Genomic DNA, 21104 nt, shown 5'->3' on the forward strand with positions numbered 1-21104 from the left:
GGCAGAATCTCTGTTACTGTTTGTGCTGGTGTGTCTGTGTTATATATTATTGTATTTTATATTATACGTTTATACTGTTGTTTGTTTTATATTTTGAATGGTTTTAATTTTTGTAAACTGCCCAGAGAGCTTCGGCTATTGGGCAGCATAAAAATGAAATAAATAAATAAATAAATAAATTAAAGAGCCTTTTGCCTGTGTCTTGGAGGAAACTGCTGAAGGGCATAAGTGGGAAAGCCACTGCCTAAAGTCACAGTTGTTGTTTCACATTCTGGTGTCCTTTTAACCCCCATGCTGTCTGGGGGATGCTGAGCATTGTAGTCCAATATATTTGGAGGGCACCCAGTTGGGGAAGGCAGTCCCTTACCCTCTACCTCCCCCATTGCCAGTTCTTACCCTCTACCATTTATGCATCTGACCTTTTCCCTTTCCAACATGTAAGTCCAGGCTCCCTTTCCAACGTGTAATTCTCTCATTTGCTTTGGATCTTCATTTTACCATTTAGGGCTCCCCCTCCACCAAGAGCTTGAATTTTATCAAGGTCATTCTTGAATTTTAATCCTGTCCTCTTCCAGTGCTTAAACCTCCCTGGAGGCGAGCGAGGAATGAACCTTGCTTCTATTCTTAGGCGAGGGAGAAAGGAGAATCCAACAAATCATGAACCTGTTAGCTTGTCTTCGGTCCCAGCCGTTTGCTAGAACAAATCGTAAAACTGTCAGTCTGAGGATGTCGTTGCTAGAACCCTGGAGGAGAGTGCTGTGTGGAAAGAAAGAGCGGCCAACCTGGATCTGACAAGAGCAGTTCATGCCAACCAAATGTGCCCCCTCCTCTTTTGAAAATGCGACGGGTCTGTTCTTTGCCGGGAGATGGGGGAGGGGTGCAGTCTACAAAGGTACCTTGACTTCCGTAAGGCGCTTTGGCACAGCTCCATACTATGCGCTCATACAGAAGCTCAGAAATGTGTGTCTGCCTGACAGCAGCTCCGTTGAGGCCAGCTTTCCCTACAAATAAGCACCCTGCTAGCCCTTAAGAATGGCTTTCTATAGAAACAGCAGCTAAACATTAACCTAGATTTTATTTTGTTGTGCCCTGAGCATCCCAGGATTGTGATGGTGCTTTGCTCAAAGGCTGGATGTTCATGCCTCTTCCCTCGAATCTTCCTCACTGGACAGATAACTCTTGGAATGATAAATGTCCCATAGGATCAAAGTCGAAATGCTAGCTTTGGAGGAAAGCATGTAGGAACATGACTGGTGCATTGTCAAGGAAAGGGGGAGCAAGTGGGTCATGGGGATAGAGTGGGTTGATTTAAACAAAGGTGATTGAAGTCACTGATTCAAATCAGCAAGAAAAATGGTTGATTTAAAATCAAGCTTCCCTATGAAACCTTTGCATCTGTTTCCTCAACAATGGTGCAAATCTGACCACTAAGCCATATTAATTTACAACTAAATAGAGAATTATTTACACTGTTTCATTCTTACAAGCGGACTTTGCATTTCTTTATCTCACTGTACACATTTTGCAGGCTTTCCTTCTTTTTTATTATAGAGGGAAATGTTTTCTTTAAAATATTCCCAAATAGGGTCTTTCTTATGACTCTCTTCCAAGACAGTTTGAGATTAAGAGCACAATCCTATACATTTCTACTCAGAAATAAATTCCATTGAGGTCAATGGTGCTTACTCCCAGGCAAGTGGTTATAGGATTGTAGCCTAAGTATGGGAATACAGGAAGATGCGCACGGAACAATTCTGCTTTCTCTTTTTCTTTCCAGTCTTGCTCCATTTTGCTTTTCTCTGTCTTGGTCATGCCTTGCTCTCACAAAAAATAGAGTAGTAAACAAAAAGGAAATGCCTTTGACTGATAGGTCAAAGCAAAGTTTGAAATATACTGGACAGAATAAAAAGGGATTTCTTAAAGCATAATTTTTTATCCACTCAAGTGTCTTTCTTTCTTAATAGCTCCTCTGTTTTGATTTGCCCAACTTCACTGCCACATAAGCACAACAACAATCCTATCTAACCTGTGTCTCTGCACATGTGATTTTAGTCAGAGAACTGAAAGCCCAGAACTTTGCTGATAGTTAGACAGGGCAGAGCCATTTTCAGGAGATGAAAAACTGAAATGAATGCCCATGTTTGATTGGTAGATAATTTCAATTTGAGACTATGGCTCCGTTCAGACAACACTTTTCTCTATGCAGTGTGTACCTTTTAGTAGAGTAGAGTACCTTCTCTACTCAGCGATTGAGTTTGGAGGGGGTACTCCCTACACAACATGTTCTAACTCCACCGTTGTGTGACTGTAGGCTACCATGGAGCTGAGTAAAAGGCAACACGGCATTTGATTGACAGTTCCTCCATCCTCTCTCCTCCCCCAGTCCCCCTGATGGTATCCCATCAGCCATTGTTGTTGGGGTTTTTGCAGCAATCCCAGCGACTCTCCCAGAGCGGCACACACACCTTTCACCACTCTTGCCAGGGAACACTGTAGCCAGTGGGAAGAGTCCACTCAACACAACAGGAAACTACACAGAGCCCTCCGCACAACACATAACACAACAGTTGTGCCGGAATTCTCCTCTGCACAGCGTAGATATTCTGCGTGGAGTGTTTTCTAAAAAAAACCTCCACCATGGGGTGGAGTTTTCCCTCCAGACAATACAATTCTCAATGGTGGTGTAAAAACTTTACTGTGGAGTTCTAAAACCTCCGTTGAGAAATGTGTTGTCTAAACTGAGCCACTAAGTGTCAGTTTAGCTTGTTTGTGATGAGATGTAATTGTAACTATGCTACTTTTTAAATATGAGAGAGATTTAGTATTTTATTGATGGGTTTTTAAAAAATATTTAAAAAATGTTTTTATTTTTTAAAAGATACTCATTGATTTTTATCCATCCTGCCTGGGTAGGATTTAAGAAACATTCACAATTTCCTCATGGAACTGGAGTGTTTCTGTGGATTGAAGTGTTCTCCTGAGTTCTTTCTTTTGCAATTTCATAAGTAGCCTATGGGTTTTTCATTCTAATTGTACTAAAAGGTACACATTTGACAATATAGATATACGTAGTAATACAATTGCCAGAAAATATATTCATCCTATAAAAGGAAAATGAACTGTATTCTGAGTCTTGGTAGAAGTCTCCATATAAATATATCTTCGGATCCAGAATTATGATTGTACTTTAAACAATACATAGCCAGTCAAATACATTCCTGTATCAAATACAGCATTTTTTCTTTATTTTTGCCACACTCTTATAGTCCAATAGCTATATGTATGGCTGAGAAGGGTTCAGATACAATTCCTTTTGGCAAGCATGGAAAAAAGCTTAAGCTGAACAAAACTGGAATAAAGACGCAGCAATTCTGAAATGGACAAAAATAATTCCATAACATTTGCAAAGGCATTTGACCCAAATCTGACGAGCATTCATTTAAAAATATTTTTAAAGCACTGAGCAGCCTATTGATTGGACTGCCCGCTTTCCTTTGCTTTTTGGTTAACAAAGGAAAGAAGAAAGCTAGCGAATAGACGCTTCAAGAAATGTAAAGGTAGGAAATCACATACTTCTAATGCCTCTATGAAGCTGAAAAATAGTTTTTAATGTTTGAATTGTTCAGAAATCTCACTCTTCAAAACCCTCATGCTTGAGGCATGGCTAGATGGGCTAGTTGTTGCAAACCCACAATGTTGGTGATGCATTCTGTGAATCATCAAACGACAGATATACATCTGTCATGACCCAGCTGGGAAAACACCCCTCCTTACTCAGAGCAGCGACAGCCTTCCCTAGTGGGCTGTGCTGGCTAGGATTAATGGAAGTTGTAGTCCTAACACATCTGGAGGGTATCAGGTTGGTTGAGGCCGGTTATTTTAAATAAATAAATAACCGGCCTCAACCAACCTGATACCCTCCAGATGTGTTAGGACTACAACTTCCATTAATTATTTAGTCAGGACTTTATTGGGTGCTGCTGTATATACAGTGATGGGGTTTTAATTGTTAATTTTTATTTTTATTATTGTTTTATCATTGTTTTTATCGTTGCTTTGTGGTGTCACTTTGAGAGGGTTTTCCCTAAAAGGTGGCCAATATTGGCCACCTTTTAGGGAAAACCCTCTCAAAGTGACACCACAAAGCAATGATAAAAACAATGATAAAACAATAATAAAAATAAAAATTAACAATTAAAACCCCATCACTGTATATACAGCAGCACCCAATAAAGTCCTGACTAAATAATAGACCAAGGTGAAGTCTTAGGGCCAGTCTTAAGGCCTTGCAGACTCAAGTGTACTAAGGCGAGGAAGAGCCAAACCAGGTTTTGCCTTGACACCTAAACTAAGGATGACTCTCTTTAGCGTATACTTAAATTAATTTAGGCAATATTACATAATGTATTAGCAGGGAGTATTTGGAATTGGCACACAGCCTATATACACACCTGTTCCTGATAAAGAAGTAGAGGGTTTTGTTGGCAGGCAGGGCTTCTTGAATAACTCATGGTGGAACAATTAGTATTCTTAAACAAGGTTTATTTAGAGGAAACGGAAAAGAACAAAGTTTGGCATTTAAAAGGGAAACTCTTAAACAGCGTGATTACTAAACTGCTCTAGTTAAAACATTAAAAGGCTACAGAAGGCAGAGTATTATATTTTAATACTTACCAGGAATAGTTTGTTAACTTCACATAGGCCATTTGGTCTGCATGTTGGATTTCCAAGCAGCCATAGCAGTCAGGAATAGAATAACGCAAGAAGAAGAGAGTTTGAAGAAACAGGGTATACTCCTATTATGAGTTTCTTTTTTTCTTAGGGAATTTGGGTAGATAACATTATAGCATCTTGTGATTCATGTGCTTTGTTCATAAGTTACATTAGATGCTGACCTAGGCCAGATCTACACCAAGCAAGATATAATACTTTGAAAGCAGTATATGAAAACGGTATATGGATTGTGTCCTGGGCCCCAACAGTTGTCATTGCACTTCAATACCATTATAAAGCCTTATTTATATAAGATCCTGCCTTAATTAGCCATGCAGATTTCAATCTCATTACAGATTTTTTCCCCCACAGTCATCACCCTGCCTTTACCCATCAAGCTGAATGGTGGGAGATTCAGGACAAATAAAAGAAAACACTTCTTAGTGAATAGTTAATCTATGAAATTCACTGCCACAAGACATAGTGATGGCCACCAATATGGATGGCTCTAAAAGGGGATTAGACAAATTCATGGAGGAGAAGACTATCAGTATTAGAGGTAGCATGCTTCTGTTTCTGGGGAACGTGAGCAGGAGGGTGCTATTGTACTCATTTACTACTTGTGGACTTTTCCCAGTCAGCTGGTTGGCTAGTCTGGGAACAGAATGGCGGTCTAGATGAGCCTTTGATCTGATTCAGCATGGTGGTTCCTGTGTTCTTATGACTGTCTCTACCAGGAGATGCTATATTGAACAGAACATTGATCAAAAATCCGGTTATGAATGATTCCTCGTATTCTGAAGATTGACATTTCAGGTTTAGCAGTCAAGATACAGCACATGGACACAATTTTGGTCATAAAATACAAATGAAATGTTTCTTTTTTGGATAATAAGGCCAGTTCCACATATACATGTATTTCTAGCCATTTGATTATTTACTACTCGGAGCACTGTTCAAATGACCAGTCCAGAGAAGACTGAACAGAGATATTGAGGCATTTGGGTCACAGTGCTGTTCAGTTAGTTGAATGAATAGATCCTATGTAGGCTTTTCATGCACAATGAACCTGGAAAAGCGACCAGTCAAACATGGGTTGGGTGGGAAGGGGCTTGCCACCATGATCCCATTCTCTCTCCCAAACTCCAATGTTCATTCTACCCAGGTTGGTTATGTGGGGAGTACTATTTTTGTGATGTGAGTTGTGTTTCAAGTGATCCATATTTTCTATCTGTATTGTTTGATGTATGTGATGACCCCTTCACCTATGCGGATTACCACTTACTGAGGTAATCAAGAGATAGACATGCATGTATGGACTAGCTGATACAAGTGTGGTTCTGTAACTACAGCTCTGCATCCAAAGGCATCAGCAGCAACCAGTTCTTTAATTTAGAGCATCTAATGGGCAAGGGGGCAAATGCTTGCTATCTAGTTACATAAGGATATAAGAGTCATGCTAGATCCGACTAAAGACCTATCTAGTCCAGATTCTCTTCCCACAGTGGGCAGTCAGGTGCCCCAATGGGAATCTCAGGAGCGGGACACAAGCGGAATAGCAACCTCCTGCTTCTGTTCTCCAGAAACCGGTACTGAGAGGCATAATGCCTCTGATACTGGAGGTAATATATAGCCATCATGAGACTAGCAGCCATTGATGGCCTTATAATTTCAGATAGGTGGAAGTAAATGCCTTCCATGGGTTGTCAGAGAGTTGGGGACATTCCATTGAAAACAAGGAGGAGAAACTGCTTGGCGTTTCACAGGGTAAGAATTAGAATTCTGCTAATGATTTACCTACCAGTATGGGTCAGCAAAGCACTGCCAGCTTATGGCAGTGGCATCAAGCAGACCTGGTTTCCAATACCACACTGCTGTGTAGTTTCTACCCTTGGTGTTACCAGAGGGGTTTGGATCTTGAAGCAATTCGGTACCCTGTCCTGCCAAAGGGCTGTCTAAACACATGGAAAGCCCCGGGGTGGCGCTGCATCGATTATACAACACAGCAGCCACCAGGCACCCACCCCGGGGCTTTCCAGTGAAGGTGCAGAGGACAAAAGTCAGGGACTTACCCCAATTCTTTTCTCTGGAGCTACGTGAGTACGGCATATCTGCCATCTAGCTTTGTTCCGGAGACGCGGCAGAGGTGTCGTGGTGGGGGGACCCCAGATTGATCACCGTCCACCCAGGCAGAGGGCTGGGGGTGGACTCAGTGAGTCTACTGGCCAACGGAAAGCCCACGCTGCCTCCCTGCATCTGTACTACTTGCTGCCACCCAGCACCAGTGATACTGCAGGGTTTGGTGGCAGAGCGGCACCAAGTCAGCGCCATGAAGGCAGCCCCCAGGTCTTTGTGTGCATTGAGCTGGATTCATGCCTGTGCTAGATTGTGAAAAGTGAGGCAGAAGAGTTAAGGGGGAACCATCGGAGAACTCTCCAAACAGCCTTCCTCTCTTGCAACCATACTTCGGTGTATGTGCGTGTATCCGTGTATGTGTATAAGGAGATTGCAGTGTTTTTGCTTTGATTTTGTTGACGCTGACCCCATGCGACATGCTGTCACTCTAGATAACAGTGAGCAGTGCAGTTGCATGTTAACTGCTGTGAGGTTACTGAATAGATGTTGCTGTGTGTGTGTGTGTTTGTGTGCGCGCGCATAATGGCGAACCAGCAGTTGTGGAGTGTGTGTGGATGGGGGCAGAGTGGAGTTTAATGTCATTAGGAATCCTGATCTCCCACTCTTCGCTCCGACACAAAAACTCCAAGATCGTCTTTGCTCCAGCTCACCTCAATGCCTTGAGACACAGTGAACATGTATTGGGGCTCAATAAGCTTTTAAACATTGGTGGATTTGGGTAGATGTGTGACATTTGGGTTCTCCCTCCGTGCTTCAGGATCCCAGCAAGGGCACATGGTGCAGTTCTCCGTCTCTCTCTTTGTGAGCAGAGCAGATGCAAGCAGCTGTTGCAGCTGAGAACACTCTTGAACCAGTGCAGCAGGGCACTAGAAATTAGATTAATCTAAAGGCATTGCTTGATTTCTGTTCCCTGGGGCAGCAAGTCTCCAGCCTGATCTCGTTGCCTGTGACCTTGTCAGGATTTGCAAGCTAAGCACAGCTGAAGGGAGTGGGTCTCTGCGCTGCAGAGGAGACCTCCAAGAAAGGAAGGGCGGCGTCAGCTGGTTCCCTCTGACCTGCAGCCGCTTGCTACAACTGACGGGCTCATCTCTCTTGTTATTTCCTTAGTGCTTGCTGACAGGGCAGCCTCCCTGTTTCACATCATTTGCTCTTTAGGCCGGTATGATGTCTTATTCTCTACTTTATTCCAAAGGGAGCTTGTCATCATCTCATCATTTGTGAGTCTTGCAAACTGGGGAATTCGTGTCTAAAAACGCTGTTCTCCCACCCTTAATTATGCAAAACTGGTTGTGCATTTGGCACTGACTGGGAGAAGGGCGGGATAATAGTTGGCGTTGCTACTGGTTGTCACACAGTGTCGTTGTGGGCCAGTGTCCTCCCTCTATTTCTGATGTTCAAGCATGAGGGTCATTGCTTATGTAGCCAAAATGGCAGGTATCAGCAGGTTTGGGGAAATGCAAAACATCTTTAAGGGGGAAATCTTAAGGTCGGGAAACCCTCATAACAGCCCCAAAATGAAAGGTCATGGCCAGAGGCTACAGAATGTGGACTGATAATTGGGAAGGGTGTATGGAAAACCCGTTGGGAGCAGGAATAAGAGTATCCTGGAGGAGGGCATGCCTGACTGATTCAATAGTGAACAGGACACACTGCAACATTTTGTTGCAGGTTCGACTTGTCATATTATATAATCATGACTGGTTTTGTATAATGTGAGCAGAACACCTGGTTCAATTTAAAAGGACAGGGACAAAGGCTAACCGAAACCTGCTGAGATATAATTATGTGAACGTGAGAATGCTCTGTAAAATATATATATTTAACAACAGTGTGCTGCTGCAGTGTAACAATAGGTAAATTTTATCCAAAGGATCTATGCTGTAATTGACAATGGCCATGCCTGCACAATTGCTGAGAATTCTGGCTCATTGGCAATGAGCAAGCATCCTGGTGTACACTGCCCAGTTGCTCCCACTTGACTCCTCCTGCAAACTGGGGAGAAGCTACAATAACCAGGAACTTATCAGCCATAGACACTGTTCAAACAACATGCCAAGCCACAGTTGTTAATTATTTTGTTCTAAACATTGGGCCTGTTCAAGGAAAGGAAAGGAAAGGAACCTCTCGTGCAAGCACTGAGTCATTACTGACTCTTGGAGGGACACCAGCTTTCATTGACGTTTCCTTGGCAGGCCTTACAGTGGGGTGGTTTGCCGTTGCCTTCCCCGGCCGTTATTACCTTTCCCCCAGCTAACTGGGGACTCATTTTACTGACCTCAGGAGGATGGAAGGCTGAGTCAACCCGAGCCGACTGCCTGAAACAGCTTCCACTGGGATCGAACTCAGGCCATGGGGAGAGTTTCAGCTACAGAAACGGCTGCTTTAACACCTTAAACTATGGCTTTAACCATGGTGTATAAGGCTTTTTGCTTTATTCACCGTAGTTAAAGCCATGGTCTTCTGAACACAGCCTGACTTTCTGGCTGAACCACCATGGTTAAAGCCATGGTTTAAGGTGTCTTCTGAATGGGGCCAATATGGGCCTGTTCAGATGACACTTCAGGCTCTGTGGTTAGCGAAACTGTGGTACTCTGTGGTTAGCACTAACCACAAGCCATGCTGTTGCACACAACACTTTAAGCCAAGGTTAGAGTCTCAAACCCTGTTGCAGACAGTCCGACTGTGGTTAGTGAGTGAGCAGTGTTTAGTAAAATGCATTGCACAAGATACTTTAAACCCTGCTACTTAACTAAAAGCCTTAACCAGCAGGGTCCAAAGTGTCTTCAGAACAGGCCCATTGGCTTAGCGTGTCACGTGAACTATTCCTAACCATGATGGCTATATAACCACAGTTTAAACATGCTCACTAACCATTTGCTGCAAAAGTGTTAGCGGCCTAACCATGGCTTAGCATGTTGTCTGAACAGGCCCACAGAAAGCTTAGTGTTGTATCCAAACCTGGACTCTTGGCTTCGTTCTACTTTAACAAGCCAGAGTTTGGAGCCAGGGCTTGTAGTTTTCTTCTGGATCCCAGTAATTCTGGTTTACCATTTCGTGTGAATGCAGCCATTGAGTGTGTAGTAGTTTTCTAGCTACTGTATGCTCACGTATACCTGTAGAGCAGGAGTAGGCAATATGGGGTCCATGGGCACCACTGCAGTCCCGGACACCTTTCTTGGTGCATGCCAAGGTGGCTTTGTGAACGTGAGAGAGAGAGTGAGAGAGAGAGAGCACACTTGAGTGACTGTGGGCCAGTATCAGAAAGAAAAAGACATTAGGGGGGGGAATGTGTTTGTTGGCGGACAGGGCAGAGGGTGTGTGTGGAAAAGATAGAAAAAGAGTTTGTCTTTTGTGGAATAGGTTTCTCTTGGCCCAGCAAACTGTGGGTTCAAAGGGCTGGTTTAATATGTTGGGGATCACACCCCTCCTCTGCCTTGTACACAGTCTTTTGGGCAGGCTACTTGTCCTTTGTGACCAGCCATGACTTCCACGGCAGCCATTTAGTGGTGGTGCCCAGGGCAGCTTCTCAAATAGCCAGATGTGCTCATGGGCCCACAAAGGTTCTGTACCCCTGCTTTAGAGTAAAAGAAAATTAGTTGAGACAACCATACTAGCAAATTTCCCCTGCAATAAAATATTTTACTTTGAGTGCTCATAAAATGTGATATTCATATGATAGCCAACTTGGGAAGACTACAGTCTTGAAAGATGGCTAATAAATATATCAGATAAACAAAATAGAAATGCTCCCTCAACCTCAGCGCTAATTGGTCACTTAGAAAGCCTCCTCAAGTCTTTACTTTTACACCCTTTATGCTTACATTGATATTAATGGTAGTTTTCTAGTCAGTTTTTAAAGATCTCTGACTCCTACTCTTGCTTTGTCTTCTTTCCTTGCACTCCTTTCGCTGTCCATTGAGCAGAAGCTCAGCTACTTGATCCACTTACCAAGTTGCTTCCTCAGCTCGACTTGTGATTAGTTTGTTCTCTGTTGCTACTATTGTTTTGAATAGTGCTGCTCAGCCAGTGGGATAATAGGGCACATTCTAGAGCTTCAAAGATGGCATGATTGGCATGAAGAGAGGCAGCACCTCTGCATTCTGTGACGGTGCTCATGAGCTGAGGTTCGGAAATGGCATTACTGGCAAAGGGCAGCTGTTGGCTGTTCCAGTAGAGATGACCAGAAGTCATGTTCCTGAAGATGGATGTGAGGTCGGGATATGTTAGAAGGAAAGCTCATTGCTGTTCAAGAAGTATCAACGAATGCCCCCCACGCAAGTTCTACATGGCCTCCCTCTATGAAAGCCATTATTGATTTCCCCATCTCCACATATTCCTTGGGGACTGATCAGATAACTTCTTTTCTCTTGTGGGTCTGGTGGAGGCTCTTCCCCCCGCAGCGCTCTCACTTCTGCTTCCATTAGCTAATTTCTGTTTATATGTATCCATCACTTATTCATGATGCTCGGGATCAATCAGAAGATGCATTTGTTGAAACCTGATTCAAGCCTTATGTGGTTATGGGCCTCCCCCAATGTTGAGGCCAAGACTTTAGGTTAGCTAACTTCATAATGCCATGGTCATTGAATTCTGATTCTCACTCTTTGTGGTCACTTGGGGCAATAAATATTTCTCCCCAAAATACACCACTATGTGCTACCTAAGGCAGCAGGGGCAAGATAGGGATTTCATTCTTGCTTTAAATAGTCTACCCTGGATCAGTCCTGCACAGTACATCTGGAGGAAACATAGCTAAGAGCGGGGCCGTAGTTCAGTGGCAGAGCCCATCGTTTGCATGCAGAAAGTCCCAGGCTCAAGCCATGGTATCTCTAATTAAAAGGAGACTGGGTAACAGGAGATGGGAAAGAGCTCTGTAGAATTCCTAGAGTCAGAGAAGATAATATTGATATAAGGTAGCTTCCTATGCCTCAGTAAGTCCCAATGAAATCCTAGGGACTGCCTTCATGGCACCACGTTGCCTCCACTTAACTGCTGTGGTGGTAAGCGGGTAATCTTGATGGCAGAAAACAGCATGGCTCACCAGGCCTGCTCCCTGCCAGCTTCCAGCAACCATCAAGAGTCACCATCCGCCCCAGAAGGGCCTTGGTGACCTTGCTTTGAAGAAAAAAATTGGGGTGAGTGCCCAACTATTTTAGCACAAAGCTTCATGTAAAAGCCCAGTGGTGGCTGCAAATTGGTGGCTGCATCGTATAACCAGTGCAGCGCTGATTCAGTCGCTGAGAGGTTCAGAAGATGTATACACAGCCCCCTAGTTAATAAAGGTATTATTGTAAGTTAATTGTCATAACATATAAAATAATATAAATCTGTTTCTTAAAATGTAATACAAAAATGGAATAGAGGACAACCTTTGCAACCATCCTAAAGCCACAACCCAGAGTCCAAATTAAAGACCCATCTTTTGATGGAAAAATTCAGCATTCTCTGCCCTGTCTTCTGCATTTTGAGTCTTCCAAGGCCACCATAGTGACAGCTGCTCAGCAGCCAGGGATAGACATAAACTAACAAAATACATATTATAACCCTGAGTCAGGATTCCACAAAACTCCAGGATTTTGTAAGACCTTGAGGTGGCTTCAGGAGAATTGCCTATGATGCATCTTGTCATGTGACAAAGAACAAACATCCATTCAGTCACCATGGAGAGACATAAAGCAGCCGGGCCTGCTGCATTTACTGCCATAGCTTACAAAATAGCATGCTGGCTCTCTACCAGCCCTTTACCCAGGCTGCCCCTCTCCTGATAACCACTGCAGTTTTTGCAATCATGCCTTCCTCTGTAGACTTCCCTCATGTCATTCTGTGAAGGCACACAATTTGCTGGTGATTTGGAATGGAGAAATGGTTGTTGGAGGAGTTGTATAACCTTTTCTATGGTTGCCACTTCTCTGCCCCAAATTTTCCCTACGAGTCACTTTTCCTCCCATGGGGTGTTAAACACGTGTTTGCAAGGGCAACATATTATTACCAAAGTATTGAACTGTTAAACATCTTTTAGTGGTCTGAATTCATTTCTTTAAAACTTGTTTAATACATTGGGTTTAAATAGATATTTACTGCTGTTGTTACTCTCTTACTCTAGTCATGTCCTGCACATGCACCCCACCCCTAAAAAGAGGAGCATTTATTATGAGGACCATTTATTTTCCTTTTTCAGCAACAAATTAGGAATCATGTCCACATAGATACCAAATAGTGCCTCTTAGAGTTTAGGGAGAGTCTCATTTTGGCCCTGTTTCCCAGAAATGCGTCAGAATTTTTTTTGCTCAATTTCCTGCTTTAAAGAAGAGAGTTGGAATGTGTACATTTGAGGGGAAGAGGTGGTGTTAACATTTAGCAGAAACCTGTGTTTGTAAAACAACAACATTTTGTAGCACTTTAAAGACTAACACTTATTTTGGCATAAGCTTTCATGGGTAGGATCTACACTACTGCTTTATAATGGTATTGAAGTACATTGACAATTGTAAACAGTAACCCGGACATGGGTTATTTGAGAGTTGTTTTCCCCTTAAATAAGCCAATACTGACTGGGTTTTAACAACATGCCAAGCTGCACCTGGGCAAATAATTAGACAAATAGTGCTTGGCATATGTAGCAGCCACTGTGCCTTATTTAAAATGAGGTGATCGAACCGGCCAATGAGATTAGAAGAAGATTCAGTGCAGAAAGTACTGACAGTGAAAATCACATGGTTAACAGTGGCCATTTACACAGTTTTTCTTGATAACGCAAACATCCTGGCACTAGGTAAGTCAATTAACACATGTAGTGTGATTTTTAAAAAATCTGATTTACAAAGTAGATATGGGGACTGAGCTGGCATCTGGGTTTGTTGTAGGGTCTGGTCCATGTGTTTGTATCCTTATTATGTGGCCTGCTGTTGCTAGTGAGTACCTGTTTTAGGTTAAGGGTTGTCTGGAAGCAAGTACAGGCCTACCACCTAAGGCCTGTGAGAGACCAGTGTCATTGTCCACTCTCTGTGGAGTTTGTGTGTGGAGAGGGGTTCTCTGGGCTCCTTCGGGCCTGTTCATACTGGTTTGGTCAATGCCAGTATGACCAAACAAGTGCCTTTGTGTGGGATAATGTACAGTATTGTTGTGAACAGGTTGTACACAGATGCAAATAGCCACAACTTCCACAATTCTTCTATAGCATTTCCCCCCACTCACTACACTCATAGGAATCACTGCCGTCTATCTATGCATTATCAGTCTACATTATATGTTTCTCCCCATGAGTGAATGCCTGAGGATAATCAGGACTGCTTATCGGGAGGAAAGGGGGAGGCACGTATATTGTACTCAATGTAATCCCGAAAGGACTCTGCAAGAAGAAAGCCTGGTAAGGGATTTTTGCTTTAATGTAGAGAAGTCCTAAGTGTGGCCAGGTGCAGAATATGTGGTTTGAAAATTGCTATGGTTGGTTGCAGGGAACACATGTCTGGCTGCATGAGCAGGACCAGCTGCAGCCCTGCACTGTTGGCTCCTGTGCTGATGGCTCTGCACTCTTCACTTCAGACTATGGTGAGGTAAGTGAAATGGAAGTTGAAGATTTTCATGCGCCTCTGAAGAAAGCACTTCTGGGTAATTCCCCTGCGTACTTGTGCTAAATAAAAACCACCCGCTCCAGAGACTTTTCTGCAGCCATAACATGCAACACCTATGATTGTCAAGTGCAAAACGTTACCGAGAAAGAAACTTCTTTAGTTCGTTCTAGTGTGGCTCGCGCAGTTATATTTTTCTTAAGACCTTGCTCACATTTAAAACTTGCAAATTGTTTTCCTTGAACTATGTTTTTGCTTTTTGACATTACATCAAAGCCAAAAAAGCACATAGCTGTTAAGGAAAGACAGCTGCAAAGCCCAAATAGACTAGGGCATTTGAAGCACCAGCATGTGAGCAATTCACACTTTGACATATCTGAAGCCTGGCTAGCTCTGAAATTGGTGATAATCCCTGTAGTGATGTCGTGAATCTATATAGTTCCACCTCCCTTAGGCAAATCTTTTTTCTTCCTAATCTCTCTAGTTTGTGAGGGAAGGAGGGACGTGTCCTTCTTCAACAAAAGCACTTGACCCTCCCTTAGTACATACACAAGATGACTTTGAATCTAAACACCATTACGGAATCTCAATTGGGGTTTGATTAAGATGGGTTTTCTTTCAATAAGCATAGAATCAAATATGTGGACATAGGGACTTCTGAGGACTACGTCACACACTACCTTTTAAGCATACAGTTTAATAATATAGAGTTATTGCTGGCCACAGTGATACAAGCCTTAGTCACTACCAGATTAGATTACTGCAACCCATTCTATGTGGGGATGCCCTTGAAGAGTGGTACGAACTGCAGTGGTCAGGATGTTTCCCGCCAGCCACATTTCAGATCGTATTCCACTGGTCTTATATCATTTGCACTGGCTTCTAATTGTTTCTGAGCCCAATGCAAGGTGCTAATTCTTACCTATAAAGCCCTAAATAACTTTATAAACAGACCGCCTCTTCGCATATGAACCTGCCTATAGGTTATAGTCCTCTTTGGAGGCTTTGCTTCATCTAAAAAGGTTCAATTGGTGGGAACTTGAGACAGGGCTTTTTTCTGTTTTAGATGCTTTTGTTCCATTTGTCTTTGTATGATGTTTAATTATGGTGTTGAAATATTAATTCCCTGTTTTACATGCTTTCTTAATTCTTTAATTCTGTTTAATATCATTTTATTTATTTTACTGATAGTATTGTAAATTGCCTTGGGAGGAGCACTGTTAGGGCCAAAAGGTGGTTGAGAAAGATTTGTATAAATAAATAAATTGAAGTGTGAATGTGAAAAACTTGTACCAGCAAACGTGTACCCTTAGAGCACTGTGTTTAGCTTCAGTTTCCCAGGCCCCAGCATCCACTACCACTGAAAAACATGGGGTGGGGTGGGGTAAAGAGAGAAATATGCTGTAGGAACAGGCTGCATGGTTTCTGCCATTGAAGCCTTGTTCCTAAAGTGTTCCTGGAGCATCCTAGGAAGCGATGTTTTGAAGGTACCTGCAAGCTTCCTGGGATGCTCCAGGGAATGATAGAGCCTGTTTCTAGAGCGTTTTTTTCCTTTTTTTTTTTTGGTGATCAGGTTGGAATGACTGAGAAGGGGAGGGATGTCAATGTCTTGATGCTACGACATGGAACAGATGCTGTTACTGCAAGAGCAAGGTCTCTTGGTGTCCGGGTGTGTGTGGAGTGCATGTGTATGCATGTGTGTGGCCCCTGCCACCTCAGCAGACACTCAGCAGACACCCTTGGGGCCCCAAAAATTGTGCAGCATCCCTGCTCTACACCATCTTTTCCTTCCCTCAGGTGTTCTGCTATCCGTGGGTCTCTGTGCCCAGAGAGAAGGTTCTGCCGATGCATCCGTCGAGTATGGAGGGGGTGGAGGACATGTCCACGCTGGGGGACCTGCACGAGTCTGCCATCTTGCTCAATCTGTTCCAGCGCTACCAGCAGGACCATATCTATGTGAGTGAGCAAAGCAAACAGATATTTTGCTGACCCACCCACACGCAACCTGGAAAGGGAGCTCTCTGGCACGACCCTGTCCTTAACCTCAGGATATGTGGACCTTGCTGCCGTGGAGTGGACAGGGTCCGTGCCCACTCCTAGGGGTGCTTGGACTGAATCCCATCAGGGCTCCTGAGCTGCTTTGCACACATTTAGATCACTTCCCAGAAACTTGGGCTAGAGCCCCCTGGCGATTTTTGGGCTGGAGCCCCCTGGCGAGTTTCTGAACATTAGGCACAATTAAGGCCTTGCCCTTACATGCAATAGAGTGAGACCATTTAGACTGTAGGTGGGGTGTATGTGTGCGTGCCATTTTTTTAATGCACCCCCATGTAAAAGAACAACAAAAGTAACACTCAAAATTAGCATAGCAGAAAGAGAAGTTCTACCCCAGCCTGCTCCCTGGATAGTACTTGCAGGATTATAATTTTTTGTTTTACATAAGGGAGTATAAAAAAATGATATATGCCTCCTTCATTCTGAAGTGATTTAGTCCATTGTGCCGTCTCAGAACCCTACCACCTCATTCTTTCCTCGTTGTGCTGCATGTGTAGACTAGGTCAGAGAGGCCAGGAGTTCAGTATGGATATTGGGCTGCCACAGATTAGAAGGCCAGTAGTGTCTGTTTTGAGATTGCTGTGGGGATAATCATCCTCTGGCAGGTGTTTCTTTTGAGCAGATGTCTTCAGCTGAATGACGGGGGTGTGCACAAGAGGCAGTAAATGTCCTATTTCTCCCTGCTTTAGGAGTTGCGTGTGGGAGACAAAGAGGGTCGAGAGATTCAATATTGGCAAGGTGTTCGCAGGATTACCTGGAAGTGCAAGAAGAGAACATGAGATGTACTCTCTGCCTTTCTTACCTGTGCACAAGCATCTTCAATCTTATATTGAAATGTGGATCTTAGTCAGTGTTGCATAGCAATGGTTACTAAGGCAACAGGGCTATATGCATCTTGTATTCCAGTAAATGATCAATTAAGTGACCCGATTTCTGGGAAGCTTCTTCTCCATTTTGGACAGGCAAGGAAGTTATGAAGTCTGTTTTGCATGGTAATGAACCTTGCTGTCGAGCAATAACATGCTTCTCTTTCTGCTCACTGGGCCCCGTTCTGTCTCTATCCCCCATCTTCTAAGTCTTTCCTATGTAAAGAGTTCTTAACAACCCAGGTGTCACCCCCTTGAACAATCCCTTCGTCAACTGCCTGCCCTCCTTTTCCTCAGTTTGCTGCTGCTGCTTTTCTTTTTTTCCTTTCTGCTGTAGGAGAAAGAGAATAATAATGATGATAATTAGCGTTTATGTAGTCCTTTTTTTCTTTTTCTTTTTTAGCGTTCAGAGCATTGTGTGAGGGCAGTGCTTGAAGAAACATGGAGCAGTGGCTGATCTGTCTTTTTATTCTCTTTTTCTTGTAACATCTAATACAGCTTTCCTCAACCTGTGCCCTCCACATGTTTGCTACTTCAACTCCCAGCAGCCCCAAACAGTGTGGCTAATGTTGAGGAATGCTGGGATTTGTAGCCAAAACATCTGGCACTGGGTTAGGGAAGGCTGATATAATGCCAACAACATGTGATGATGTGACATGATGTTGCATGTTTCTGCATCCCTGCCGGGCAATGATGTGAGGCGGGACCAGTGAAGGTGTTCTGTGTAATGATATCGCTCAGGCAGGAAAGAGCCATAGCTCAGTTGGTAGAGCAGATGCTTTGCATGCAGAAGGTCCCAAGTTCAATCCCTGGCATCTCCAAGAGGAGCTGGAAAACCTTGGATTGCTGCTCCCAGTCAGTGTCAATAATAGTAGGTGATGGACCCACAGCCTGACTCAATATAGGGCCAAATCCTATGTTTCTGTGTCACATGTTGTTTGTGTTAGATGTTACAAGGAAGAGAGACAGCAGCAGTTCTGAGCCTCTTCTAGAGTCTAATTTGGCCCTTAGTAATCCGTATATGACAACCCTGTACATTTGGAGTTTTTTATCCCCATCTTTCAGAGTGGCCTGAGAGAAGATTTAGGCAGAAGGATGTATCTTGTAGAAACTTAAAAAAAAAAAAAAAAAAACAACCCAGAAAGTGCAGCAAGATGTATTGTGGAAGACAGTAATTCCTGACACTTTTCAGGCCATAGCCTTTCCTCAGGGGAAAAGGGATTATAGCAAATTAAAATGATTTAAAAATATATATAATAATTTTCTATAATCCCTTTTCCCTCAAGGAAGGGCTGCAGTCTGACATGTGAAAGACTTACTGTCTTTCACAGTAAAGCTTTCTGGAATTTGTTGTGTTCTGCCATTCTACAGTGGCACACTTTCCTCTTTCAGAAAGCCAATGGTGATCAGCCATCCTTTCTCAAACAGGAATTCTTTCCCAGTCCCGGATGTAGGCAGAAAGTAGATTAGAATCTAGTGGTAGATCACTAGATAATACACGCTAGGTAATTAAGACTTTCTGACTCCCAAATGTTTGATAACGGCGGCAAATGTCGTGGGTGTTGAACTTCTTTAAGTTAAAAGGGCTGAAATTCCATCTTGGAGAAGCTCTTGGGGGGCGCATTCAAGTGGTCAGCAGGGCTGAAGGCAAAAGGGGAAGAGCCAAAATATAAAACATGCCCGCATATTGCAGCTTAAAGCTCTTACTGAGCCTTAGGAGAGGCATTCCAACATTTTAGAACAGGGGGAAAAACATACAAAACCTAGTAAACCACCAAGTGGCTGACTGTTGAGGGAAAGGGTGTGGGGCCGGAAGAAGGGGAAGTAGCCATCTGGAAACCCCGGAAGGCCAGATTTGGCCCACCCGCCTGAGGTTCAATGCCCCTGGCCTTGAGGATCTGGTGAAAAAGAAAGTAGATCCTGGAAGCTTGACATCTGTAGACCCTGAGCACAAAATCTTTTCAACCCCCTTGGAGTAGAATTGCCTTGAAGTTGGGAAGAGCACAGATGCTATCATGGGAATAGTCAAAGAGCAGCAACTGGGCAACACTATTGCCGGGGCTTTGGGGGCTCTTCATGTAGGGAGACTTAAAGTCAGCTGAGCCTGCATATCCATGGCCCATTCAGAGTGCGATCAGTGTTGCGGAGTAAGAAAGGAGTAAGAAAGGAGCATAGGAAGCTGCCTTATGCTGAGTCAGACCGTGGGTCCATCTCACCTAGTATTGTTGGTACTGACTGGCAGCAGCTCTCCAGGAGTTCAGGCAGGAGTCTTTCTTAGCCTTACTTGGAGGTGCTAGGGATTGAACCTGGGATCTTCTGAATGCAACACATGTGCTCTACCAATTGAGCTACAGCCACTCCTCCTAAGGAATGGGATAGTAGGATGCAGGTCATCCAAGGAAGACACCCTGTCTGATCCTCAAGTACATGACAGGGATGTTGCTTCCCCTTCTGTTCTGAGGCAGATGGCAGTTAAGAAACCCTAACAGTCACATAGAGACTTCTTTTATTCTTGACCATCCTATTCTTTTCTGTCTAATATCCCATCTTCAGTTGTGGTAACCTCTAAGAAAGGAATCTGGGGCCCTAAAGTCAGAGGGAGACATTTCCTTCTCCTCCCTGGTAGGCCTCTATGGAGACATCCTGTAAAAACACATCATGCAACAATACTCCTCAAATGTACCTAGCTCTGTTTAAAAACTAATACAAATTCTCTGCCTCCAAATGTCCTCTAAGAAATGTCTTCCAAAATGGTATTCTTCTGAGTGTTAGAGAAATTGTTCTGATGATCTGCATTTTGTTAATGGGTACTTATACCAATAATTTGCTCTTGTACTCATTGGTAGCCTATACTCTAAATAGCAAGCTCTTCCTCTACTTTAATAGCTGCCTTCCTCCATGTATTTTTAGAGGGCCATAATGTACCCTCTTAGCTTCCCTTTGCCCCCTCTTTTTTATTTTGGGCTGGGCTGGTGAGGCACAGTCCTTTACCTATTGATTCTTGTCTTGTGAATGATAGATCCTTTCCATTCTCTCGAGAGGAAACAGAAACATAGGAATCTGCCTTATACTGCATTAGACTCTTGGTCCTTTTAGTCTAGTATTGTTGACACTGACTGGCAGCAGCTCCTCGGGGCTTCAGGCAGGATTCCTTCCTAGCCCTGCCTGGAGGTGTTGCGGACTGAACCTGAGACCTTCTGTATGCAAAGCAGGTGCTCTGCCACTGAGCTATGACACCTCCCTTTGATGTATTCATCTACAATAGCTTTTGATGCGTTTGGAAAAATCCAGGTGTTCCTCATCCTCATCAGAAGTATATCAGTGCACCCGTGCTGATACTGAGTGCCAAACTACAGGTTACATGATGGGAGAATTGTGATTGCTATCTCTCCCTACACACCCTGCCCATATTTGCTCTTTGCCCTACTAGGGAAAACAATACAGGACCTTTTTTTCTATTCACGGGGCAAAAGTAGTTGGGAGAGGTGATTTTGATTGGGAAAATGGCATGGGGTGAAAGGGTTAAATATAACCCACAGCACACAGCCCTCATGGCTCCATTACAAGAGGAAAGGGGGAAGACACCCCAAAATTGGCATACAGTAGCTAGTTGTGGAACTCATATAATGTGTAGATTTCTATGGAAAGCTTAAATTAGGATTCAGAACTGGTTCAAATAGCCAAAATGCTGGCGGGTTTTCCTTGGTGCAGCACTGGCCCCATGTATTATTTTATATATATACTGTTGTTTTATACTTTGAATGTT

The 21104-nt window shown here is 43.5% G+C and overlaps 1 protein-coding gene across 1 annotated transcript in view; it reads left to right on the plus strand.

Moving 5' to 3' along the window:
- LOC134392480 (unconventional myosin-X-like) overlaps positions 1 to 21104 on the plus strand; it is a 102835-nt gene that overhangs the window by 9259 nt on the left and 72472 nt on the right. Inside the window, exons 2-3 of the mRNA XM_063116844.1 lie at positions 14304 to 14402; positions 16215 to 16373. Coding sequence (XP_062972914.1) covers positions 14304 to 14402; positions 16215 to 16373 — 258 coding nt within the window. The remainder of the gene's footprint in view (positions 1 to 14303; positions 14403 to 16214; positions 16374 to 21104) is intronic.

This window comes from Elgaria multicarinata, chromosome 2 (assembly GCF_023053635.1).
Source record: "Elgaria multicarinata webbii isolate HBS135686 ecotype San Diego chromosome 2, rElgMul1.1.pri, whole genome shotgun sequence".
Classification (NCBI taxonomy): domain Eukaryota; kingdom Metazoa; phylum Chordata; class Lepidosauria; order Squamata; family Anguidae; genus Elgaria; species Elgaria multicarinata.